Source organism: Sabethes cyaneus, chromosome 1 (assembly GCF_943734655.1).
Source record: "Sabethes cyaneus chromosome 1, idSabCyanKW18_F2, whole genome shotgun sequence".
Taxonomy (NCBI): domain Eukaryota; kingdom Metazoa; phylum Arthropoda; class Insecta; order Diptera; family Culicidae; genus Sabethes; species Sabethes cyaneus.
In genome coordinates, this window is record NC_071353.1 from 96,230,979 (window position 1) to 96,258,077 (window position 27,099).

The window sequence follows — 27,099 nt, forward strand, 5'->3', positions numbered from 1 at the left end:
CGTTTCTCCCGTTTTAAAATGTCATTTTTGACATACAGAAAAGCGAGCGAAAAACGAAGAAGACGAACCGGTTCTGAATGTCAAATTTTGCCGGCGCCATATTGATTCTGTTCGATTTCTGCCGGGCATCCGAATTTTTCCTAAGCGGGCATCTGCCTGATAAAAATAACTGCGAAAACATTACCTTGTTTTTAACGTACTTTGGGCATCGCCTCCAGTCTTCTTGATAAATTGTTATTGTTTAGACTTTAGTTTAAAAATCGAAAAATCAAAAGGGTAATGTTTTGGTGTTGTTGCTCTTAGGTTTCTGTTAATTATATTACCCTAGATTAATGATAATATTTATTCAAAAAATAAAAAATAATGTACCGAAGTCAACCCAATCTAAGTAAGTAAAAATTCGAAATGGTAGTTACTCTCTAAACCAGTTTTATTTCTATAGATTACTATGGTACTACACAGATCAAAGAATTCGGTCTATTCTTGGAAGATTATGACGTACGATTGCTTAATTTGGCCTCTGTATCGGGCATTAAGGAATGTGAGAATAAAACGACGTATGTTGGACTAAAGGCTGCTCAAGAAAAATTAGATTCCATTAGTCTAATAGACACCGATAACAAGGTGCTCAATAAAATCTTGTACACATTAAGCGCAATGTGTCTGGAGGCTAACTTATTGAAGGATGAATTCGAAGAGATTATACAGGAGTTTCTTTGTTTCGATGAATCACTAGATGATAATCCAGATCAGCTACGTGAAGATAGCACTTCAACTGTTGATCAATCTTCACTCATAATCATTAGCGACAAAATCGAATTACTAACACGAATTAAGTGTTACTTCGAGCGCATTATAGAAGTATCCGTTTTAATTTTGTCGCAGCTCGGAGGCCTCTTCGACCCCGCAAACAAGTTTGGTCATTTTAACCATGTAAATTGGGAGCTACATGTAAGTAGAGTTGAAATATGTTTATTTGCTATCAGTCAAACCCTACATCTTGGTCTACGACTATTACCGATGTTACAAATTTGTGACGGGTTCTAGAAAAAACCAATATCTTGCATTTGTTTTTTCCTTCTATTTACAGATTATGTTCGATTGCCTAGCGGAACTGATTTATTTACCTGTATCGTTTGACGTGATTGTGGAGAACTCTGTTTTCAAAACGTTTTGGAAATTTTATGTTAAACAAATTAAAGCTTTGAGCTTAAACCAAAAGAGAATTACTGAAATTGAAAACTCTGATCACGTTTGTGATTTAAGCAAAGCAATAGATGCAATTGCTATATGGTGTGATGGAAATGCCTACAAGGTTGTGTATATTTTAGTTTCTTAAAAGCTGACAAATGATATTCTTTATGTTTATGTCTTACAGTACATTTTGGAAGCCATGTTTGATACTAAGCAAAAACTCATGCTAGAATCTGCTTCGATACTAGGGGAAAATTTTTTACGTTATCTCAAGCATCGCATTACCGAAATAAACCTATATAGTACCATTTTGCCAAGTAACGACGAAGCAACCAGCATCATTAAGTTAAACGGAATGGTAAACATGTACCACTATATTTTTGTTAGTATCGATGGTAAAGTTTTGAAAAACGTGCTAGATATAAACGAAAAGGTAATACATTAATTGTGATGTAGCATTTTAATTAATCTTGTATTGTAATTCATATATCAATTGTTTACAGTTTTGTGATATCCCTCTAAAAGGGAAGGCAATATGGGTTGCCGATGATTTTTTTCGGAAGTATGGTCATAAATCCATTCGCGATTGTGATCGCAATGATTATCAAAAGGCAAGAGTTGCTCGTCTGATGTATAGGAAAAAGAGCTTGGTCAAGGATCTTCTAATTCACTGCATTCGAATTGCCAGTTGGTTAGTTAGAATTACAGCTGCTTTTACGACAACTAAATATGATACAACATTGGACACGCTGCGGCAAAAGTGCGGACTAATTTTAGAAGGTGTTCGTTATGCGGAAGAAATCAGCTTCGTTGTGCAATCGGTAACATCACTGCATTTATATCTGCATGAATCTGTCAGCAAGGAAATATTTCAAACTATTGGAAAAATGCTGGAATATTTGCAGTGTATTCACAATTTTTTTGCTTCTTATCAAAAAGCGATATTGGAAGCAAATCAGTTTATAATCCAGCACTTGCAGCATAAAATTTTTGTCATTGTTGGACATTCGAAGGTCTGTTTAACGTTATTTATTTTTATTCTGGTTTAATATCATTCTTATTTTGCTGCAGAAAAAACTTATCAGCGAAGCCAAACAAGCAAAAATGAAGAAAAGTGAAGCTTTCATTGATAAGCTCTCTGCTTTCCATGTGATAGAGCGATGTATGAGCGGTCCAGCAAACCGAAAGCGCTTGATTGTTGCTCGATTAGCTATATCAGTGAGCGATCCTCGACAAACGCTAACGCCCGAAAGCTATGAAAGAATTCGAATTCTGTTAAATCAGTTAGAGACGTTATCCAACATTCAGAGCAAAATCAGTCAGCTATGCAACACTCAGTTTATGTATTGGCATCAGTCATTTTTTGCATTTTGTGTGACAGATTACTACCAACAGAGCTCTGCGCAGGAAAATATTAAATTTATTATACAAAATGCTTCTATGTGTTGTGATAGCGTCTTGAAAGCTTCTTCTGATAACAAAATTGTGTCTCATCTAGCAAAGAGCCATCGAAAAATAGTAAACGATCGGCTCATGCATCAAATCAGCAATCACATAGAGACGTACATTCGTCTTGATTACTATGGAAAAACATGTCAGATTGAAGCTTTTAATCCTTTTACGGACTCGACATTGGTATTAAAAAATATTCATTCATTACTTCGAATGGAACCTGTCCTAGTCGGTGGTCAATATTTGTGTGCAACGGAACATGGCAGGCGCTATCTCAGTAATACATTCTATACACTTGCCTCAATTTCTCAACATGATTGGAAAATATATAAAGAAATGCGTTGTCAAGCAGAAAACTATGAGGTTGAAACCATAGAAGATCAATTACCAAAACAGACACTTGAACAAGGGCTGGATATACTAGAAATCATGCATAACATTGAACACTTTGTCAGTCACTACGTATATAATTTGAATTTTCAAATTTTTATTCAACAAACCAGTAACAATAACTTCTTGAATACTGTCAATATAAGCCACATAGCCAACTCACTACGCAGACATGGAAATGGTATCATAAACACAACGGTAAGTAAGTATAAACATGCAGCATGCTTTTTGGCAGTAAAGGGGAAAATAAGATTAATACACTTGAAATTTTATAATACAGGTCGAACTCGATTATCCGTATGAAAAAAAAAAATTTTCAATGGTAAACAAGCTTTTAACGTAAACGTATTTCGAAAAACTAATTAGAAGAAAAATTTACTCGGATAATCGAGTCCAAACTGTACTTACTTTACTCATAATTCACCAAATATTTTTTTCTTTAATTACGTAAATACATACTCAAGACTAATAAATATAACAAGATAAATGTTTTTTGTTCAAATATAATATTGTAAATTTAAATGTAATTTTGTAAATATTCTTTCAGGTTAACTACACTTTCCAATTTTTGCGGCAAAAGTTCATCGTTTTTTCCAATTTTTTATTCGATGAGCAAATTAAGGCTCGTCTTATCAGCGATGCGAAATATTTCTCAGAAAATACTGATGAACTTAATCAAACATATGATTACAATCGAGCTCATGCTTTCAATAGAAAAATAAAGAATCTTGGCCTGTCTGAAAACGGTGAAACTTATATGGACTTATTTCGGAAATTAATTTGTCATATTGGTAAGATCAGATTACATTCATTACATCAGATTACATAAAATAACATGAAAAGTTGTTTCATTTATCACTTCATACAGGAAACGCAATGGGCTACGTGCGAATGATTCGCTCTGGTGCTTTGCACGAATGTACCGAAGCGACAATTTATTTACCGGTGATAGATGGCGATCTCAATTTTGTAAAATATGCTAAAGAAGAGTACTTACACGAACAAAGCCTCAGTGCTGCACAGATTCTGGAAAATGATATAAACACACTTTGTAAAAATTATCGCATAGACACAAACTATTTTCGTTTGTTGGTGAATGCCTTTTTGACGCTGCGCGATCCTGAAAATATTCACCTGCAAAACTTCTACATGATCATTCCTCCATTGACGATTAATTTTGTAGAATTTATTTTAAAAGCAAAGGAGAAAATCACCAAAAAAGACAAGGTTGGTGCTTTGTTTACAGATGATGGATTTGCAATGGGTAAGTTAGCACACATTTCAAATAAAACTGCGCTTAGGATTGCTAAGATGTCCATCTTCCGTTCACTTGAAAAAGCTTTTAAAGTTGAAAGTTCACCAACACGTTATATTTTTATGCCAACACCTATATTTTTTAAGGTACCTTCACCTTCACTGTTGATAATCTGTCAAATATCTGCAAAAATACCAAACCAATAATTTGATTTACAATCGTTTTGCCTTTCTACTATATAAATATACTAGCTAACCCGACAAACTTAACTTAACAAATTAACCTGTGTTGTACATAAATCATGAATCTCGGATGATCTTTGTCACAATCTCGAGTTTTGCAAGCCCCCCAGTGGGCGGCGCTTCCGACGACGGGTCACCGGCAACACTCGCGACCGTCTCGTCCTGAATGATCTAGTGTTACTATAGATAGTTTTTGTGGTCTTGTACTTGTTGACTAATGTTTTATGGAAAAGTCTCGAATTTCTCGAGTTCGATTAGTTTTTGAGTTTCGCAAAAATTTCTGTTTTATTTGTATGAGAGTCCTTTGCGTCCTACCACAGGGGTGAGAGATCTCTAATTATCGTAAAATAAATTCAAGACTCCAAAATCTCCCACATGCCAAATTTGGTTCCATTTGCTTGATTAGTTCTCAAGTTATAAGGAAATTTGAATTTCATTTGTATGGGAGCTCCCCTCTTAAAAGGGGAAGGGGTCGTAATTCACCATAGAAAAATTTCTGCCATCTAAAACTCCCATATGCCAAATTTGGTTCCATTTGATTGATTAGTTCTCGAGATAAGAGGAAATTTGCATTTCATTTGTATGGAAGCCCACCCTCTTAAAGGGGAGATGGGCCATAACTCGCTTTCTAAAGAAGAGAGGGGTGTCAATTCACCATAGAAAAAAACTTGCGTCCAAAACCACTTACATGTCAAATTTGGTTCCATTTGCTTGATCAGTTCTCGAGTTATGAGGAAATTTGTTTTTCATTTGTATAGGAGCCCCCCCCCCTCCTAAAGTGGGGAAATCCATAGAAGGTATATTTTCTAGAAAATATTCTTGCCTACAAAAACACCCACATGATAAATTTGGTTCCATTTGCTTGATTAGTTCTAGAGTTGTGAGGAAATTTGTATTTCGTTTGTATGAGAGCCCCCCCTCTTAAAGTTGAGAGGGGTCCTAATTCACCATAGAAAATATTCTTGCCCTCGAAAACTTTCACATGTCAAATTTGGTTCCATTTGTTTGATTAGTTCTCGAGTTATGAGGAAATTTGTATTTCGTTTGTATAGGAGCCCCCCCTCTTAAAGTTGAGAGGGGTCCTAATTCACCATAGAAAATATTCTTGCCCTCGAAAACTTTCACATGCCAAATTTGGTTCCATTTGCTTGATTAATTCCCGAGTTATGAGGAAATTTGCATTTCATTTGTATAGGAGCCCCCCTTCCTAAAGCGGAGAGGGGTCCCAATTCATCATAGAAAAAAAATTTATCTCCAAAACCACCCACGTGCCAAATTTTGTTCCATTTGCTTGATTAGTTCTCGAGTTATGAGGAAATTTGTATTTAGTTTGTATAGGAGCCCCCTCTCTTAAACTGGGGAGGGGTCCTTATTCACCATAGAAAATATTCGTGCCCTCGAAAACTTTCACATGCCAAATTTGGTTCCATTTGCTTGATTAGTTCTTCAGTTATGAGGAAATTTGTATTTCATGTGTACAGGATCCCCTCCTCCTAAAACGGGGAGGGGTCCCAATTCATCATAGAAAAAATTTTTGTCTCCAAAAACACCCACATGCCAAACTTGGTTCCATTTGCTTAATTAGTTCTCGAGTTATGAGGAAAATTGTGTTTCTTTGGTACAGCAGCCCCTCCTCTTAAAGTGGGGAGGGGTCCTAATTTACTATAGAAAATATTCTTGCCCTCGAAAACCTTCACATGCCAAATTTGGTTTCATTTGCTTGATTAGTTCTCGAGTTATGAGGAAATTTGTATGGAAGCCCCCCCTTTTAAAGAGGAGAGGAGTTATAAATAAAATAAGGAGTCTCAATTTACCATAGAATAAATTCTTGTCACCGAAAACACCCACATGCCAAATTTTGTTCTATTTGCTTGATTAGTTGTCGAGTTATGCAGAAATTTGTGTTTCATTTGTATGGGAGTCCCCCCTCTTAGTGGGGGGAGGGGTTTCTAACTATCACTAAAACCTTTCCTGGCCCCAAAAAACCTTTACATGCATATTTTCATGCCGATTGGTTCAGTAGTTTTCGATTCTATAAGGAACATACGGACAGACAGACAGACAGAAATCCTTCTTTATAGGTATAGATAGTATAAAGGTATAGAAATCACTTCGAAAACCGGAAATGGAAAGAAGGTCCTGCGAGCCGAATGTCATATACCATTCGACTCAGTTTCGAAAACTGAGCATTTTCTGTGTGTGTGTATGTATGTGTGTGTGTATGTATGTGTGTGTGTATGTATGTGTGTGTGTATGTATGTGTGTGTATGTATGTGTGTGTGTATGTATGTGTGTGTATGTATGTGTGTGTGTATGTATGTGTGTGTATGTATGTGTGTGTATGTGTGTGTGTGTGAGTGTGTGTGTGTGTGTGTGTGTGTGTGTGTGTGTGTGTGTGTGTGTGTGTGTGTGTGTGTGTGTGTGTGTGTGTGTGTGTGTGTGTGTGTATGTGACGCTTTCAATCTCACTCTCTTTTCTCGGAGATGGCTGGACCGATTTTAATGTTTTTAGTGTCAAATGAAAGGTCTAGGTGTCCCATAGGTCACTATTGAATTTCATACTGATAGGAATTTTAGTTCAAAAGTTATGTATAAAAATACGAACAATATGGGACCTCATTATCTCATAGGTCCCTTAACCGATTTGAACAAATTTGATTGCATATGAAAGAGGAGCCTTGCAAACCCTTAACTTCCACATTTCATGACGATTGGACTTGTAGTTTGAAAGTTACATAAAAAAAAACCTGATTTAATCCACCTAGTGGTGAAAGGAACCTTTGTTATACGGCCTTACTTGCTATTTGAGATAGAAATCGACACGTCTTCGGAAAATAGTTCATCTATTGGTAGCACTTATAAATTTTGATAGTTCCTTTTCTCATGAAATTGCTGAGTAAGTTGTTACTAATGTGGGTAAGTGCAAGTAACATTAAGTTGTTAGAAGAAATATTATTCTTTAACATATACATTGCGTAGTAAAGGCCTAGTTTATAGGTTTTTGAACTATGCATAATTTCCTGTAATGCCATTCTATTTGGTTCAGATCAACAAAGTTTTCTTGAATAAATTTCATCAATTTTTATTAACCTTCGGTTACTCACGCTGCTGTATTTTATACAACATGTGCAGGTTTTTGAATGCCATATTGTTGTATAGTTATAAATCATTGTTTAACTAACGTATATTCTTCAATAAACTTGTTATGAGCAAAATGTCAGAATTATTCGATGCATTAATACTTTAAATTGTTAGGAAAATAGATCAGCATAAACCGACAGAAAATCACAGAAACGAATAAAGCAGCATGTGAGGTGTACCGCAATTGGCCCCAACTGGCATTTTATCTCGTTTCTTCATATAGAAAAATGGTGTCTGTATGCAGCAAAACTATCAGCAAATGTAAAATGTTTAAAATGTAGCCGTCTGTTGGTAGTCGAATAATTCGGAGTCAAAATTAGGGTGTTTTTACCTTTGTTATACTATATAACAAAGGTTTAGAAATTGGTCGAAAAACACGAAATTGATCTAAGGTCCGGAGGGCCGAGTCACATGTACCAATCGATAGGGTTCGACGAACTGAGCAATGTCTGTGTGTGTGTGTGTGTGTATGTATGTGTGTATGTGTGTATGTGTGTTCGCTCCGAATTTTCTATCGCCTGTTACTCGGAGATGGCTGAACCGATTCGACCGCTATTACTTTTGTTTGAAAGGTACTATTGCCTAGTATATCACTATTAAATGGTTTTGTGGTCTGACTTTTCGTTTGAAAGTTATAAGCAAAAATGTGAAAACTACGTGACACGGTTTTCTCCGGAACCACGCAACCAATTTTAACGGTACCAAACGAAAGCTCTTACTATTACTAAACATTTTGCTAAGTTTTATTGAAAACGGACAAGCAGTTTAAAAGTTAGCCCTGAAAAACCTGTTTTGACTAGGTACAAATGAACGCCTGTTTCTCAGAGATGGCCAAACCGATTTACACGCTATTAGTTTCATTTGGCAGGTAATATAGCCGGATAGATCACTATTGAATGGTTCTCTGATCGGACGTTTAATTTGAAAGTTATGAGTAATCGAATACACCACACCAAAATTAACAATAATTTATAATGATTTTAACCAAGTTAATTTACCTAATTTCATTTATTTTAATATCAAACGAGAGGTTTTCACACTACGAATATATATGCAAAATTACATAAGTATAGGTTTTACCGGTCAAAAGATATTAACCCTCGAACACTCGCCCCAACTTTTATAACACGGTTACTTGCGTGCAGAATACCCAGTAAACATTTTCATATGCATATCAGAGCAATAAATGAGTTATATGTACCTATATATACCCTGAAAAATCGTACCTGATGCACAAAACTAGCATATGCGTACTAATTTGGAGGCCATATACGTACTACAAAATATACGTTAACAATTCAACTTTATAAGTCTTTGTATGCGATAAGATCCGACTCAAAGCGATTAGTTTTATTATGCTATACAATTCTGTACTGAAAGTCGTAGGTCAATCACTTGCTATCGTTAAATACGATAGAATATAAACTTATGTGCGTTTCATTAGACTATATTTACGACACTGAATTTATTAAAAGTTAATAACGATAATTTTCGTACATTGATATACGAGTTGGTGTTTGCTGGGTAGCCCAAACCCAAAGAAAACGTGCGCACTAGAGTTTTGACTAGGAAAACTTGGTTTTAAGTTTATCGAACCTTTGGAAGAGTTTCTTAAAATTGAAAGTTCTATCGTCTGGTAGAATTTGAATTTTGATTAATCCCCCTAAAAGTGAAATAAAAAAATTATTTTCCTTCAGTGTCAATACAACACATGGATGCACACGGTGGTGGTTCTGCAAACTTTTAGAGCATATTATTACAAGAAATTTTGCTGAAAACAGTAACCTTCTATCTCTTCAGTGAAGGTAGAAAAATCTTATTTATTGTATATGAATTTGTAAAATCAGTTTTTCTATTCTAACTCTTCTTATAATTGTTGTATGACTTTTTCGTGTATTACAAAGTTGTACAAATAATAAAAATACACAACTTTGTTGAATTTAGTATACCTCTATGTTTGCTTGTTAGGAACTGTAGAACTTTAATTGTAAAAAATAACCTGATTTTGACCCCGAATTACTCGATTACCAACAGACGGATACATCTTAAACATTTTACATTTGCTGGTAGTTTTGCTGCATACAGACACCATTTTTCCATATGAAGAAACGAGAGAAAATTCTATTTGGGTTTAATTGCGGTACACGTCACATGCTACCTGCTTCGTTTCTGTGATGTCGGTTTATGCTAATCTTGTTTCCTAACAATTTCAAGTATTAATGCATTGAATAATTCGGACATTTTGCTCATAACAAGTTTACTGAAGAATATACGTTAGTATATACGTAATATACGATTTGTAACTTTATAACAATATGGCATTCAAAAACCTACACATGTTGTACAAAATACAACAGCGTGAGTAACCGAAAGTTAATAAAAATTGATGAAATTTATTCAAGAAAACTTTTTTGTTGTGAATCAAAAAGAATGGCATTACGGGAAATTATGCATAGTTCAAAAACTTACAAACTAGACGTTTACTACGCAATGCATATGTTAAAGAATAATATTTCATCTTACAACTTACTTTTACTTGCACTTACCCTCATTAGTAACAACTTACTCAGCAATTTAAGCATAAGCATAAGCATAGGATACCGCCCGTGTGCTGCTACTCCGTTATTGACCAGGACCGATGAAAATTGCAAAATGATGGTTGGAAAAAGCATACTTGGGACAGCAGGCTATTTTTCATTGTGCAACATTATCAGGTCCCTGCATGCTGATCAATACCGACGCCGGCCACGTCCGAATGCGGGTCCTGGTGGGATGGGAAGGAATGTTAGTCCAATACTTGTTGCTACTAAAGACCAGGGAATCCTCTGCATCTTCACAAGTATTTCGGGAAAGGAATTGTTGTTAGTAGATGGGCGGAGCTAGATGGATAATGTAAGTATGTAAGCATCAGTCATATGAGACTAACCTGGATATTCGAAAATTTTCTTGTAAAGCCAGTAACTACGAAAATTAAGATATAAAAAATACCTTTTTAACAAATTCAATATAATGCCAATGGTGCTCATATACAACCATAATTTAATTTATATCGAAAAATACTACGCACATGCGAGATTTACGGTTCAAAAACCACGTAACAACTTGAACTTATCCGCGATCAGGGAAATCAGGGATAATGAGACGAGTCAATATAGTCCCTAAGTTGATAAGGATTTCCTCTTACCAACGCTAATATGCAGAGATATAGCGCCCTACACGCTTAGTAACAACTTACTCAGCAATTTCATGAGAAAAGGAACTATCAAAATTTATAAGTGCTTCTATTTGGTTCAAATTTTGTAAACTTATTCAATTTCCAAAAATTTCATGTAAGCAAGTAAGATCGTATAACAAAGGTTCCTTTCACCACTAGGTGGATTAAATCAGGTTTTTATAATCAAAGTTCTACAGATCCTAAACAAGCAGACATAGAGGTATACTACATTCAGTAAAGTTGTGTATTTTTACTATTTGTACAACTTTGTAATGCATGAAAAAGTCATACAACAATTACAAAATAGCCGAAATAGAAAAATTGATTTTACAAGTGCATTTACAATAAATAAGATTTCTCTATCTTCGCTGAAGAGATAGAAGGTTGCTGTCTTCAGCAAAATTTCTTATAATAATATGCTCTAAAACTTTGCAGAACACATCAATGTGTTATATTGAAACTGAAGAAAAATATTTTTTTTATTTTACTTTTAGGGGGATTAATCAAAATTTAAATGCTACCAGACGATAGAGCATTTAAATTCAAAAAACTCTTCCAAAGGTTTGATAAACTTAAAACCAAGTTTTCCTAGTCAAAAATCTAGCGCGCACGTTTTCTTTAGTTTTGGGCTATTGTGCGCGCGAGTAACTGTGTTACAAAAGTTGGCGCGAGTGTTCGAGGGTTAATATATTTTGACCGGAAAAACCAATTCTTGTGAAATTTTGCATATATATTCGTAGTGTCAAAACCTCTCGTTTGACATTAAAATAATTGAAATTAGGCAAATTAACTTGGTTAAAATCATTATAAATTATAATTAATTTTAGTGTGGTGTATACAGTGGCTCATAACTTTCAAACTAAACGTCCAATCAAAAAACAATTCAATAGTGATCTATCCGGCTATATTACCTTTCAAATGAAACTAATAGCGCATAAATCGGTTTGGCCATCTCTGAAAAACAGGCGATCATTTGAACCTTGTCAAAACTGGTTTTTTAAGCGTAACTTTTAAACTGCATATTTGTTTTCGATGAAACTTGGTAGAAAGTTTAGCGATAGCAAGAGTTTTCATTTGGTACTAAGATCTTTCACATTGGTTGTGTAGTTCCGGAAAAAACCGTGTCACGTAGTTTTCACATTTTTGCCTATAACTTTTAAACGAAACGTCGTACCACGAAACAACTGAATGGTGATATACTAGGCAAAAATACCTTTTCAACAAAAGTAATAACGGATGAATCGGTTCAGCCATCTCCGAGAAACAGGCGATAGAAAATGAGCTGCACACACATACATACACACACACACACACATACAGACATTGCTCAATTCGTCGAACCCTATCGATTGGTATATGACACTTGGCCCTCCGGGCCTTGGTTCTATTTCGCGTTTTTCGACCAATTTCTAAACCTTTGTTATATAGTATAACAAAGGTAATTATATAGTATAACAAAGGTAAAAAGTAAAAAAATAGTATTTAAACATATTTTTGTAACATATAAACATTAATTCAATGAAAAAAATCACACATTTTATTATTATTTGAAAATTACTGCTGAGATCTATCAAACGAAACCGAGTTATCCAAAATCAGACGGTTCATTCAAAAGTTATTTAAACTTTAACACTTAAGCACCGTATATTAAACCGTTAAAACGTGTGAAATCAAAACAAATGTTGATTGTATGCAATGTGTGTGATGTATGTGTGTATGTATGTATGTATGTATGTATGTATGTATGTATGTATGTATGTATGTATGTATGTATGTATGTATGTATGTATGTATGTATGTATGTATGTATGTATGTATGTATGTATGTATGTATGTATGTATGTATGTATGTATGTATGTATGTATGTATGTATGTATGTATGTATGTATGTATGTATGTATGTATGTATGTATGTATGTATGTATGTATGTATGTATGTATGTATGTATGTATGTATGTATGTATGTATGTATGTATGTATGTATGTATCTATGTATGTATGTATGTATGTATGTATGTATGTATGTATGTATGTATGTATGTATGTGTGTGTGTATCTGATGACAATTTGCAATTTTTAAATTTGCATTGAAATTCAAGAAAAGTGAGAAACATGTCAATTGTCGGAAGTTTTTGAAGCCTCTTAGTGGAATACGAAATTTGAAATTAAAGAAAAAAAAAATTTTACCGACTAAATTTCACTATTTAATATTTATTCGCGACAGATACGTATACGCTTTGAAATAAGACACTGATGAAGCCTGCACGTCGTAGGCGAACTACGTATCTGTTGCAAATAAATATTAAATAGTGGGATTCAATCGAAAAGCTTTTTCTTTTCTTTGATTTCAGATTTCAATTGGCATTTTGTTCACTTGCTGTTACTCACAATTGTACAAGCAAAGCAAAAAGCGAAGAAAAGCAGTTCATTTAAGCATGTAGGTATAGTGGTGTATAGGATTAAAAATACTAGTGAGTTGATTTTTCCAAATAAATTTTTACAAATTTCAAATAAATTTTGCGCATTATTAGATGCTCTTTTTAATCAATAGATACTAGAGCTTAGAAATGTTATATGAAAAATAGGAAGTAGACGTTGCACGGTAGTAATTTTGTAAGATTTGTTTTCGTTAGTGACATTTTAAAGGACAGATGTCTTATGTCATGTATCATGTTTTAATATGTGCTATGTGCTATGTGCAGTGCTATATTGACCAATTTACAAAGTGGTGTTGCCTAAATAACCTGACCATCAGTATTTCCAAGTGCACTGTCATCACCTTCACTCGAAGCAAAACACCTATTGTATATAATTATAAAATCGACGAGTCTAGTCTTGAACGGGTCAGCGTTGTTAAGGACCTAGGAGTCGACCTGGATACTAAAATGACTTTCAACAACCATTACTCAAACATCATTTCAAAAGCCAAGGACTTCCGTGATCCATATTGTTTGCGAACTCTCTACTTTTCGTTGGTGCGCTCTATTCTCGAGACGGCTTCCGTGGTATGGAGTCCATTCACTCATATTTGGTCAGCAAGAATCGAAGCCGTGCAACGGAGATTTATTAGACACGCGTTAAGACATCTCCCGTGGTCCGACTATCAAAATCTCCCACCTTATGAGAACCGCTGTAAACTGCTAAATATGGAAACCTTACGTAAAAAGAGGAACGTATCCAGAGCCGTTTTTGTAGCTCAACTTCTGAAATGGGAGATAGATGCACCTGAACTTCTGGGTATGATAGACATAAATGTTAGACCTCGGGCACTTAGATCCCGAGGATTTCTTCGGCCGGCTTTTCATCGCACACAATACGGACAACACGAACCAATTCAGGCAATGTGCTGTTTATTTAATGACGCATATGAACAATTTGACTTTTCTATATCGACGAGTACATTTAAGAATAGGATAAGGGCTAATGCATTTTAATGTGAAATTTATGTTTTATGTTTATTTAAGTTTGTGCTTATAAAGTAAAAATGCCTAAAATCCATTTTTTTTGCTCGATTAAAATAATCTCTTTGTTTTTTCGCCCCCCCCCCCTTCAGTGGCCCAACACCGGAAGGACAAAAGCTTTATAAAATATTTGTAATGGCCTAAATTTGTTTAGACAAGTTCTTTCGGTAGAAGAAACTAATGAAATTAAAGTGTGTATAGAATCCTCGGGGTAGGCCAAGAAGGAAAGGAAAAAAACATCTGTCCTCATGAGGATTACGCAATATCGTTGAATCATTGATTGCTTTGAATTCAGCATTCAATGATCCGAATTATACACCGTGTCCAACCTCTAACTTCGCTAGTATAACGAACAACGAAGCTAATGGGCATGCTTCAAACCACCCTGTTACAATCTAATTTTTCGCTGTTTCTCCGTCATGTTTTATTCCACCACCAGAAGGTTTATTGTGAACATTATCGTCTGACTTTATTGATAAGTCGTCACAACAATAAGATTACAGCTTTAGTCTAGTGAATGTGAATACTTATGAAATTTGACTGTATGGCTAAATCAATATACTAGTCGACAAATACCAGACTATAACTTTATTTTAATGTTATTATAAACTTTATAGATTCCAAAGAAGATTACAAATTTAGCAGTGTTATCTGGTTATCCCTCCACAACTAAATGCTGTCCGTTGTCGGGTATGATTTACGTTCAGTTATAAAAATAAATTGCTGGTAATTTTTGTCGAATCTGTTGTTTTGTAAGGCGATAAAAAGTTCCCTATAAATTTTATAAATAATTTCATTCCGTAGTTGATAGCTGCTTATATTAGAAAAATTCTTTACGTCAACAAGTTATTGAAGAATTCAATTCGACGACGACTTTTGTTGAAAGTAAATAATGAACATGCATGAACGGGTGATGGACACCTGATTGCACCTAAGATAAGAATTCACTTACAAAAATGTCATGAATTAATAACCCATCTTTTTAATAATAATTTGCAGGTATCGCTTTCATCCTAAAACTATTGGATCAAACAAACCAATTCAATTCGCTACATTGGTTCCGGTCTGTCAAAAATAAATACAACCAAGAAATTGAAAAATTGGACTCCAATCAGCAGTTATCTGCCAAAACAAGCGACACAGATAAACTGATGCAAACTTTCGCTTTAACCAGACGGAGACTCAAAATGGTGCAACAGGAGTTCGATTTGTTATTCTGTAATCTGAGTAGTGCCAAAATATTTTTCAATGATGCCGTAGATTAGCATATAGGAACTTAATGTCAAAGGATTTGCATGCAAACTACAGAGTAATTTATCTTAAGACGAAGTCATCTATAAATTGTCATATGTAATATTTGATATTTTCACATTATGGTTCTGCTTTCCACTGAGGCCATGTTTTTATTTCTTCGAATAACATTCTACCCGGGCTTTCTGTTGGACTGCATTGGCAATGTGCGATTAGTTTATAATCTTTCTGAATGTATCCTTCCCGAACTCCTCTAAAATATAGTTCAAAAAACCATTAGACTTTGTATTAAATCGTAATTACAACATACTTTTTGATTAATAATTTACAAGCATCGAATGCAATTTTAGTAGGTAATTCATTCATGAAGCAACCTACAAAGCTTATGCCAATTCCTCGTTCATTATAACCATAAGTGTGAGCGCCAACTTTTTTCCAACCGCGTCCTTCATATACATTTCCATCGTTGCCAATCAGAAAATTATAGGCAATGTCATTCCAACGCCTTGACTCAATGTGAAAACACTGAATATTTCTTACCATGTATACCATTCCTGCTTGTGTTTCAGCAGATTCCGTGGCAGTGTGTGCTAGAAAAAAAATGATGAAAATTAAAAATTAATTTGAGACTGCTGTTGTTATGCATTAAGAAATTTGAAAAAAATTTGGATTAAAGTAATATACTTAACTCTTAAATAAGTGCCTCCCCCGCGAAACATTCTTAGTTCCCACGTTGGCGACCACAATGTTAATCAAGAATTCAACTATTTAATGTAAGGAAAATTAAACGCTCAAGTGCAACCGATAATTACTGCAACCGCTGCAGTAAAGTTTCCGCAGTTCTGAAAATTAGACCCTGCATTGTGCCTCGCACAAGCTGAAGCATAATTAGCGTTAGCAGGTGTTGCACAGGAAGACTAACAACATTTTATCACATCGTTGCCAAAATAGACCAATCGGTCCTCGGTCAAGTCGATGATCTAATTGAAGATCCACCGCAGCAGGACAAGTATACTTCCATTGAGGATCTCTGATTTCCCATTTTTAGTTATCGCCTGAGGCAAAACTCGAACAGCTTCTCGGGTCTTTCGGTTTGGGAAACCTTCGTCCAACGAACTTGTTACCCAAAATGTAGGAACTCCCGCCCAGTTAGCTTCGAGGTGCGATGCTGGTCTAACAAGCCAGTCGTCGTATGTTTCTTACAACCAAAACCGGTATTTTATTACCTACATGATCCATTTTCAAATATCAACTGAAGAAGCTTTCACCACTGTTAAAAATTTTTAACGTTTAGTGTCAATTCAATTTTATTATTGAAAGTTATAAAAAACAACTCAATTATATAATTCTTCTAAAGGAGAAGAACACACTCTGGAAGAGAAAATCGTTCGGTTACTAGTACAAACTGGAATAGCCTGTTGACAGTCCTACGCCAATTCTACAAGCTCCGCTCTCCGTTTCACACTATTAAAGCAAGCATACATTTAACTTGAGCGACGAGAAATTCATAAACAGTTTTGGCTGCTGTCGAGTTGCTGTACCGGAAAAATGGCAAACTCTATGAAGCTGACTCTACGAGCTGCACTCGGAACACATTTCATCTACTGTTCGGGTCATTGTATTGGTCGAATTTCACGAGAGAGTTCGTCGTATATTTTAATTTATTCGATTTTACAATTAACCGCAATCATCGTGATTTCATAACAAATAACTGTGCAGTATTCTTCAAGACTTCAAGAGGTTTTACTAGTAACAAAGTTAATGGAATAAATGCAAAAATGGCCAAGAACCGCTAGCAACGGCAGCAACGGCGGAGTGGATCGAAGATGTAGTCTGTCCCATCTACAAAAAGGGCACCCGCTAGATTGTTGTAATAACCGCGGCATTACGTTGGACAATACACCTACAATGCACCTACAAGGTGCTCTCTTAGATATTGTTGCTTCGTCCACAGACTAACAGACGTAACACTGAAGTCTCATTCCATTGCCAATAAAAACGATCATTTCAAATGTTCACGTAAGCCAAGACTCAAACAACAGTCGCTGCGCGAGAACACCGCTCGCTTACGCTGGCGCTGTTGTCAGATAATATACAAGTAAATTTATAGCATTGCTAAATTTATCGCAAGCTGCTTTGCGTGGCGCGAAGACTGCACCAGGTAATGCTAGTGTTTTTTCCCAGTTTTAGGGGTGTCATTGAAACGATGTTTTGTTAGAAAATTTGTTCGAAGTGTTACGTCTGTTAGTCTGTACTTCGTCTATCCTTAATAGCAAGAGAATTCGTAGGGCAGTATCAGGCGGGTTTTATGGGGATCCGTGCAACAACGGATCAAATTTTTACTTTCCAACAAATCCTCCAGAAATGTCGAGAGTACAACGTGCCCACACAACATATTTTCGTGGATTTTAGAGCAGCGTACGATACAGTTGAACGTGAACAGCTATGGCAGATAATACCCGAGTACGGTTTTCTAGACAAACTGACGCGGCTGATCGAAGCTACCCTGGGGCGAGGGATCTGCTACTTGTGCGTTTCTGGAACACTCTCGAATCCTTTCGAATCGCGCAGAGGATTGCGGCAAGGGGATGGACTGTCCTGTATGTTATTCAATATCGTTATTGAAGGTGTGATCCAGCGAGCGGGCAACAAAATATGAGGAACGATCTTCAGCAAGAGTAGTCAGGTCTTTGCAGATGAACTCGACATCATTACTAGAAACCTTGGAACAGCGGAGGAAATCTACGCCAGACTAAAAACGGAGGCTAGGAGGTTAGTGTTGCAAATCAATGCGTCGAAAATCAAATATATGGTAGGAAGAGGCTCCAGAGAAAGCAACGTTTGCCTCCCACGGGCAGTGACTATTGACGGCGGTGAACTGGAAGTAGTTGATGAGTTCGTATATTTGGAATCTCTGGTCACCGCCGACAATAATACGAGTAAGGAGACTCAACGACGCATTCAAGCTGGAAATTGAGCCTACCTTTCCTTCCGCTAGACGCTTCGATCAAGGATCGTTGCGGACTATTTTTGGCAGATTACAAACGGAAAGCGAAGAGTGGCGGAGGTGTATGTATCACGGGCTACAGGTACTGCTTGAAAAGATTCCCATCGTTTATCTGGAGAAAGTTCTCCCAACTTGTGGTGGGCCGGCCACATCGCAAGGATTCCGGACAACTGTACAGTAAAATCCGCTCTCTTTAAGAACCTCACCGGCACCATGAATAAAGGAGCCCAACGTGCTAGATGGCTCGACTAGGTTGAAGCCGACTTACGTGTGTCGAGACGCGCAATGAATTGACAGCGAGTAACCCAGATCCGAGTACAATGGAGAGGAATCCTTGATACGGCAAGAGCCACCCCGGCTTTCGACTGGTAAAGCAAGTAACTAAGAAATAAATGCAGAAGCCAAGCTGGGAGAGAACCCAAATCAACTGGACTGTCAGTAATAATTTAACTTGATTCTTGTATGATACTTACATATAATCACATACGGAACAGGAGTATCTAGTGTTTTGTATTCCAAAGCCGGTTGAGCTAACCATGTTCGTCGATCAACTATGCGTAGCACTCTGCTGTCCACATTTTTTACTGAAAAGATATTATTTTCATTATTTAATTATTATCGCGGTCTACATAAATATCTTAAAGCTATGTACATTGTCAAAAATTGCAAAAGTTAAAACGATCTCTAAAAACATTATTAAATACTACCATTGAGGTCGAATTTATCATATGCTTTTTAAAGGGATTACCTACGAATGGCCGAAACTTAAAAGGCCGAATCACGAATAGCCGGCCGAAAATATTCACGGCTTTCAACCTGCACAAACGTTGGGTACATTTTGTCCTTACTCGCTGCTGCTCGTTCGGACTTATTATTTTGTAGTGTTTGGTTATCGTTTTTACTCAGTGCTAATATGCTGTTTTTACGTTTTTTCTGGATTTTCTCTATGCTGCATACCACTTTTTGAATGCATCTCATCGCATTTAATTGGAGTTGTTTGGAGTACAACGTCTCCCGGTGATTATTAGTGCAAAATCGCCAAGAAACTGCTTAGCTTTGATACTGATTATTGGCCGCGCGAAAAGCAATGGAGTCGGTTTGTTGTGCTTGTACCCATGGCTTAGAAGAGCCAGATCAAATTATATGCAGTGGCTTTTGCAAATCTTCTTTCCAGTTAAAATGTGCCAATGTATCAGCTGAAATGCGTGATGCTGTGGCTGGTTGTTCCCAACTGTATTGGATGTGTAGGGCTTGCTCGAATATGATGAAAAATGCTTGTTTTCGTCAAGTCATTTCATCCACAAACATGGCAATGCAGTCAATTGCTGACGAGCAAAACAAGGTGCTGGAATAGTTGAAAAAAGAAGTCGCACTAAAAACTACCAAAATCAACACCATACACCATTTATGTATACTTGAGCGAACATCACTACCAACTACACCGAGGCTTCCTAGATCACAACTCACATTAAACTTGCGGAAGAGGCCACGGTTATTGATAACGGATGAACCGCCCCAGCCGCAACACGAACCAGCTTTCGAAGGTACAAAGGATATCGAACCAGATGATGCAATACCGTTAGCTGCTGCTAGAAAGGAACAGCTGTTTTGGGTGTATCTGTCCGGTTTTGATCCTCAGGCGACAGTGGAGCAAGTCGAAAAACTTGTCAGAAACAATTTAAAAACTGACAAAGTTGTACAAGTAGTTAAATTAGTCCCTAAGGGCAAAACACTGGACGAGCTCACATTTGTTTCTTTTAAAGCCGGCATCGATACCCAGTTGAAAGATTTAGCGCTATCAAAATCGACCTGACAAAAAGGCATTATTTTTCGGCAATTCGATTTTCAGCATGCTTCAAACACACGCGCTCCCTTTCGCTTCCTATCTACACCAACGGGAAACCAATCACAATGATCAAGCTGTATCGTCATCTAATTGTCCCCGCACGGAATATTCTAACACTAGCAACGATCGATCGTCTACAGTTTTACACAACAGCACGCCTTCTCCTGCCAATCGCTTTTTGATCCCGAACAGACGAGATCAGATTGCACCCGCTAACACTTACCGTTCACTCACGCTCTATCAACAGAACGTTCGCGGGCTTCGCACAAAGACTAATAGTTTACTGCTAGCCTTGTCGCAATGAGATTATGACGTCATCGCTCTCACAGAAACCTTGTTGAATAACACCCCATCGACATCTCTATAACGAGCTGCAGTAAACGTCAGCGACAACATGTCGTGGGCTCAAAATTTGACAGCGGGCCCAAATCAGACTGTTGGCAGTTGAGTGAAACGCAGTGCTGACATGCTATATCATTTTCGCACACACGAGATGTTGGCAGCGAAAACATGGTTGCCTGCCGATGGGGTGTTGAATAATGATATTCGCAATTCAGAACAGGGGGGATCTATTGCTGTCAAATTCCATACATGTGTGCGTTATCGCAGATGGTGTTTGGTCCATGACGTTTGTACTGTCATGGACCAAACGGCGTGTGATTGATTTCGAGCCAAGGGACTCGCAACTCTATTTTTGTCTGCTGCAGTTGACAGAAACTCAAACCCAAACACGCAGCGCAATTGTCGTTTGTATTGTTTTGATCCCGATAATGGATTTATCTGCTTTTTAGCGTAAATAAAACAAACTAGTAAACTTTTCGGAAGCTACATATACAGGTAAGAGCAGCAAATCGGTAAGAAAAAAAGTAGCAAGAGCGGCATTGAAAATTATGGTCACCTGCCTGCCCCTTCACATGTGAGTTTCACAATTCCTTACCGATAGATCCCCCCTGATTCACACAACTATACCATTTATCGGTGTGATCGAAACGAACCGACCAGCCGACACAGACGCGGCGGAGGGGTTCTCATTGCTGTGAATAAACATCTTCGTAGCACTGCTGTTTGTGTTGAAGGCAGTGATCAGCTGGAGCAAATTATTGTTCGAATCGCACTGATGAATTTTGACTTAATTGTTTGCTGTATCTATTTGCCACCTAACAGTGAGCCTGCATTATATCAGCAGCATGCGGTATGCGTGCAAAAATTGATCGATCTTGCTGGTGATCGCAATTTGGTTTTGGTTGTTGGGGACTATAATCTTCCACGCTTATGCTGGACACGCGATGAGAATTTGAATTGTATGCTGCCTATAAATGCCTCATCCGAACAGGAAATTGCTTTGGTCGAATCCGTTTTATCAATTGGACTATAAATGACATAACGAATTTTAATGGGAGACTTCTCGATCTAGCTTTCATCAATGATAATAGTCATGTAGAACTGCTGGATCCGCCGCTACCGTAACTTGCAATCGATCAACACCACGTTCCCTTTGTATTAAGGTTTGAACTTGCTGACGAGAAAGATAATGCTTTTAATACTGTGGACCCGCTGAATTTTGACTTCAACCGATGTGATTTTGAGTCGGTTAACAGACGATTTGCCGAGACTCGCTGGGAGGATTTTCTTGTTGGTTGCAGTGCTGATGAAGCTGTGGCACGTTTTTATGACCACATTTACGGAATACTTAGCGAAGTTTGCCCCAGGAAGAAACAATTCTGCCGGCGTGGAGGTAAGCAGCTGTGGTGGAACAATCAGTTACAGCATCTGCGAAACCGACTCCGCAAGGCTAGAAAACGTTTTTTTCGCAGAAGAGATGAAAGGAGTAACGCTATGTTGCGTGATATTGAGAGCGAATATAACTCATTACATGCACACTGTTTTCGCTGCTACATTCGTCGCGTGGAATTTAACATTAGATGTGAACCCGCATCGTTTTGGACGTACGTGAGGAATCGGAAGCAGCAGGGTGGAATTCCACAACGAGTACACTACTTCAACACCGTAGCCGAGTCTCCGTCTGAGTCAGCAAGCCTGTTCTCATCATTCTTTCGAACTGTGCAAAGTAATAACTTACCACCTTCGTCTGAAGCGTATTTGAGCAGTTTGCCGCTATTCGACTTAAACATGCCGCTGTTCAACTTCAACAACGATCACCGATGTGGCGTCGAAGCTACAATCAATTGATGGATCGAAAGGCGCCGGACCTGACAGCCTGCCACCGCTTCTTTTCAAAAACTGCTCTGCAACACTTGCAATTCCTGCAACGATTATTTTTAATCAATCTACGACGGAAGGAATTTTTCCGAGTGTTTGGAAGTCTGCTGCAATTACACCTGTCCATAAAGCAGGTAGTACCCATGACGTTACCAACTACCGCGGTCCGCGGTATCTTTTGAAAGCCTTATCCACGATTCGCTTTACACGAAGGTTCATCATATTATCTCGGAATGGCAGCATGGATTCGTGAAAAAACGTTCGACGATCACAAACTTGATGGCGTATGTTTCAACACTGACGAGAGCGCTTGAAAAGCGACAGCAAATCGATGCGATTTATGTTGATTTTGCTAAAGCTTTTGATAGGGTGCCGCACCTGTTAATAGTAACGAAGCTAGACAGAATGGGATTTCCTGTGTGGCTAACACGGTGGATATCGTCATACGTTCTTCTTCTTCTTCTTCTTCAGCAGCATAGAGCCGGGGTGGCTCGTGCTGTTTCAAGCACTCGACTCCATTCAACTCGGTCTTGGGCCACTCGTCGCCAATTTCCTAGTCGTCTCAGAAGTCGCAAATCGCTTTCGACCTGGTCGAGCCATCGTGCACGTTGGGCCCCCCTGTTCCTGGTGCCGGTGGGGTTGTTGAAGAGGACCATTTTCGTCGCACTGTCGTCCGGCATCCTTACGACGTGTCCGGCCCACCGTAGCCTGCTAACTTTCGCTAGATGTACGATGGAGTCTCCCCAAGCAGTGCCTGTAGCTCGTGATTCATACGACTCCGCCACTCTCCGCTTTCAGTTTGTACTCCGCCAAATATCGTCCGCAGCACTTTCCGCTCAAACACGGCAAGGGCGCGTATGTCCTCCGTAAGCAGCGTCACGGCTTCAAGTCCATAAAGAACTACCGGTCTAATAATGGTTTTGTACATTGTTAGCTTCGTGCGGCGGCGTATGCTTCCTGATCGTAGCGTTTTACGAAGGGCAAAGTAGGCCCGATTTCCCGCTTGGATGCGCCGCTGGATCTCCTTACTAGTGTTGTTGTCCGCGGTCACCAGCGATCCCAAATACACGAACTCTTCTACCACTTCTAGTTCGTCGCCGTCAACGGTTACCGTCCGTGGGAGGCGCGCATTTGTTTCCTTTGAGCCTCTTCCTTTCATGTATTTGGTCTTCGACGCATTTATTTTTAGCCCAATTCTCCTAGACTCCGCTTTCAGTCTGGCGTAGATTGCCTCCGCCGTTGCAAAGTTCCTGGCTATGATATCGAAGTCATCTGCAAGGCCTAGAAGTTGGCTACTCTTGGTAAAAATCGTGCCTCTCGTTTCAATGCCCGCTCGTCGGATCACCCCCTCAAGAGCAATGTTGAACAGCATGCAGGATAGACCGTCACCTTGTCTCAACCCTCGTCGCGTCTCGAAGGGACTCGAGAGTGTCCCAGAGATGCGTACGAAACACATCACTCGATCCAATGTAGCTCTGATCAGTCGCGTCAGTTTGTCCGGAAAACCGTATTCGTGCATTATCTGCCATAGCTTGTCTCGATCGACTGTATCGTATGCTGCTTTGAAATCGATAAAGATGTGATGCGTGGGCACGTTGTACTCCCGACATTTCTGCAAGATCTGTCGGATAGTAAACATTTGGTCCGTAGTTGCGCGAGCCCCCATGAAACCCGCCTGATAATTCCCTACGAAACCTTGTGCTATCGGTGACAGCCGGCGTAACAGGATCTGGGAGAGTACCTTGTAGGCGGCGTTTACCAGCGTAATACCACGATAGTTGCAGCAGTCTAGCCGATCACCCTTTTTGTAGATGGGACAAACCACTCCTTCCATCCATTCCTCCGGTAGCTTTTCCTCCTCCCAAATCCTCGAAATAACCCAGTGTAGAGCCTTTGCTAGCGTTTCCCCGCCATGTTTATAAAGCTCTGCCGGTAGGCGGTCCTTCCCAGCGGCTTTATTGGTCTTCAGCAACCTGATTTCTCGTTTGACTTCTTGGAGATCAGGTGCTAGGACATCGCTATCTTCCATGGGCGCTCCTAGGTTAATTTCCGTTCCGCCTCCTTCTGCGACTTCGCCATTGAGGTGTTCATCGAAGAACTGCTTCCACCTGTCGACCACCTCGCGCTCGTTTGTAATTAGATTCCCTCCCTCGTCCCTACACATGTCAGGTTTCGATGTGTAGCCCTTCCGAGTTTGGTTCACCTTCTCATAAAACTTGCGCGTGTCATTAGCTCGGAATAGTTGCTCTAATTCTTCACGATCTCTGTCCTCCTTTTGGCGCTTTTTCCTCCTCAGGATCGTGGTCAACTGGTTCCTAGCTCGTCGGTACTTGGCCAGGTTCTCTCTAGTGGCAATACTTAGATAATTTTTCCAAGCATTTTTTTTCTCCTCCACCGCTTGTTGGCATTCCCCATCAAACCAATCATTTTGTGTACTCCGAGGCTCAATACCTAGTGCCGCGGTAGCGGCCTCTCCGATGGCCGAGCGTATTCTGCCCCAACCGTCTTCGAGGTTTGAAGCACCTAACTCCTCGGAAGAAGGCAGTGCCTCATTCAGTACTCGCGCGTAGTTCTCGGCAGCTTGTGGGTTATCTAGCTGCCTGATGTTCAGCCGAGGAGGGCGGCTTTGACGTGTCCGGTATACGGTGGACAGCTTTGAGCGCACATGTACTGCTACTAGGTAATGGTCAGAATCAATATCCGCACCCCGACGGGAGCGTACGTTCGTGATGTTAGAGAAGAACCGGCCCTCTATGAGAACGTGGTCAATTTGCTTCATTGTACGTTGGTCAGGTGATCTCCAGGTGGCTTTGTGGATATCCTTGCGCGGGAAAAAGGTACTTCGGATCACCAGGCCTCGGGAAGCTGCGAAGTTTATACATCGTTGGCCGTTATCGTTTGTGTCGGTGTGAAGGCTATGGGGTCCTACCACCGGTCTATACAGTTCTTCCCTACCGACCTGGGCGTTCATATCCCCGATGACGATCTTGATGTCCCGTGACGAGCAGCTGTCGTACGTAGCCTCCAGCCTCGCGTAGAACGCTTCTTTCTCATCGTCGGGTCTACCTTCATGCGGGCAGTGCACGTTAATGATGCTATAATTGAAGAAACGGCCCTTTATCCTCAATACACACATTCTCTCGTTGATCGCCTTCCAATCTATCACGCGATCCTGCATCCCGCCCAGCACTACAAAGCCCGTTCCCAGTTCGTTGGTAGCGCCACCGCTCTGGTAAAACTGGGCCTTTCCGCCACGGATCTTCCATACCTTCTCTCCTTTGCGACAGATTTCCTGCAGAGCTACGATGCCGAGTTTGCGGGGTTCCAGCTGTTCAATCAGCACCCGCTCGCAACCTGCGAAATTTAGCGATCTGCAGTTCCAAGTCCCGAGTCTCCATTCGTCGTCCTTATTTCGTCGCCTAGGCCGATGCCGAATATTCCGCTCCGAATATGCTTGAATGTTGTTAGTTAAGTTTAGTTTAGGTGTGTAGCCGTACTGGGGCAACACTACCGAGTCTCGCGATGGGGCTGCCATCTCATAGTGCCGAGACGCACTATACCTCCTTCCCGGTTAGTATGCGACCTTAGTTTCCACCGGGGTTGGTTACCCGATCTCCGCTAAGGTTGCTCGTATTCCGGCTGGTACCACGAGGAGGTCGGGATCGGAGTTGCTGGATAAGAGGCTAACGACCACTATGGGGTCTATATTCCGCATTATCTAGCCGTTTACCAACCATACCTCATACCTTACCGGTCGGAATACGTTTGTGCGTGTAAATGGAGCAAGTTCCCCTCCATTTGAAATGCAATCAGGTTTGCCCCAAGGAAGCCATCTGGGCCCATTGCTATTCATCCTTTTTGTGAACGATTTGTGCTCTACAATTGTATCCCCTAAGAGTATGTTTGCCGACGACCTGAAGTTCTACCGTGTAATATCTTCGAGAGTTGATTACTGTGCCTTACAATCTGACATTGATTCGTTACTAAATTGGTGCATTCTGAATGGAATGAAGATGAATGTGCAGAAATGTAATGTCATCTCATTCTGCAGAAATAGACAGATCACTTCGTTCAACTATAAGATGGAAACAGCCAGTATCACCCGGGTCGACACCGTGAAAGATTTGGGCATTTTTCTGGATAGCAAACTTTGTTTTGCGCAGCAGGTCGCAGCTGCTACTGCTAAAGCTTATGCTGTACTAGGCTTTATCAAACGGAATACACAGCAGTTCCAGGATGTCTACTGCCTAAAGTCCCTCTACTGTTCGATTGTGCGCAGTATTCTTGAGTACGGGGTGCTTGCATGGGCGCCCTACCATGCAGTTCAAATCAACCGAATCGAACGAATCCAGCGTAATTTCATCCGGTACGCTCTTCGAATGCTACCTTGGAATGACTCAGTCCGTTTGCCTCCCTACGAGCACC

The 27,099-nt window shown here is 39.2% G+C and overlaps 2 protein-coding genes across 2 annotated transcripts in view; one reads left to right on the top strand and one right to left on the bottom strand.

Moving 5' to 3' along the window:
• Nucleotides 1-279: 279 nt before the first annotated feature.
• On the top strand, nucleotides 280-15,790 carry LOC128739659 (WASH complex subunit 4). The gene is made up of 9 exons (XM_053835157.1): nucleotides 280-388; nucleotides 443-951; nucleotides 1,091-1,315; nucleotides 1,379-1,627; nucleotides 1,698-2,207; nucleotides 2,266-3,234; nucleotides 3,584-3,827; nucleotides 3,905-4,300; nucleotides 15,350-15,790. The coding sequence occupies exons 1-9, from the start codon at nucleotides 364-366 to the stop codon at nucleotides 15,613-15,615; spliced, it is 3,393 nt and encodes a 1,130-aa protein (XP_053691132.1). The 5' UTR covers nucleotides 280-363; the 3' UTR covers nucleotides 15,616-15,790.
• LOC128739669 (peptidoglycan-recognition protein LE-like) overlaps nucleotides 15,638-27,099 on the bottom strand; it is a 32,455-nt gene continuing 20,993 nt past the window's right edge. The window contains exons 5-7 of the mRNA XM_053835168.1: nucleotides 19,082-19,192; nucleotides 15,912-16,191; nucleotides 15,638-15,854 (exon numbers count right to left, since the gene is read on the bottom strand). Of these exons, the coding sequence (XP_053691143.1) occupies nucleotides 15,722-15,854; nucleotides 15,912-16,191; nucleotides 19,082-19,192 (524 nt within the window). The 3' untranslated portion in view covers nucleotides 15,638-15,721. The remainder of the gene's footprint in view (nucleotides 15,855-15,911; nucleotides 16,192-19,081; nucleotides 19,193-27,099) is intronic.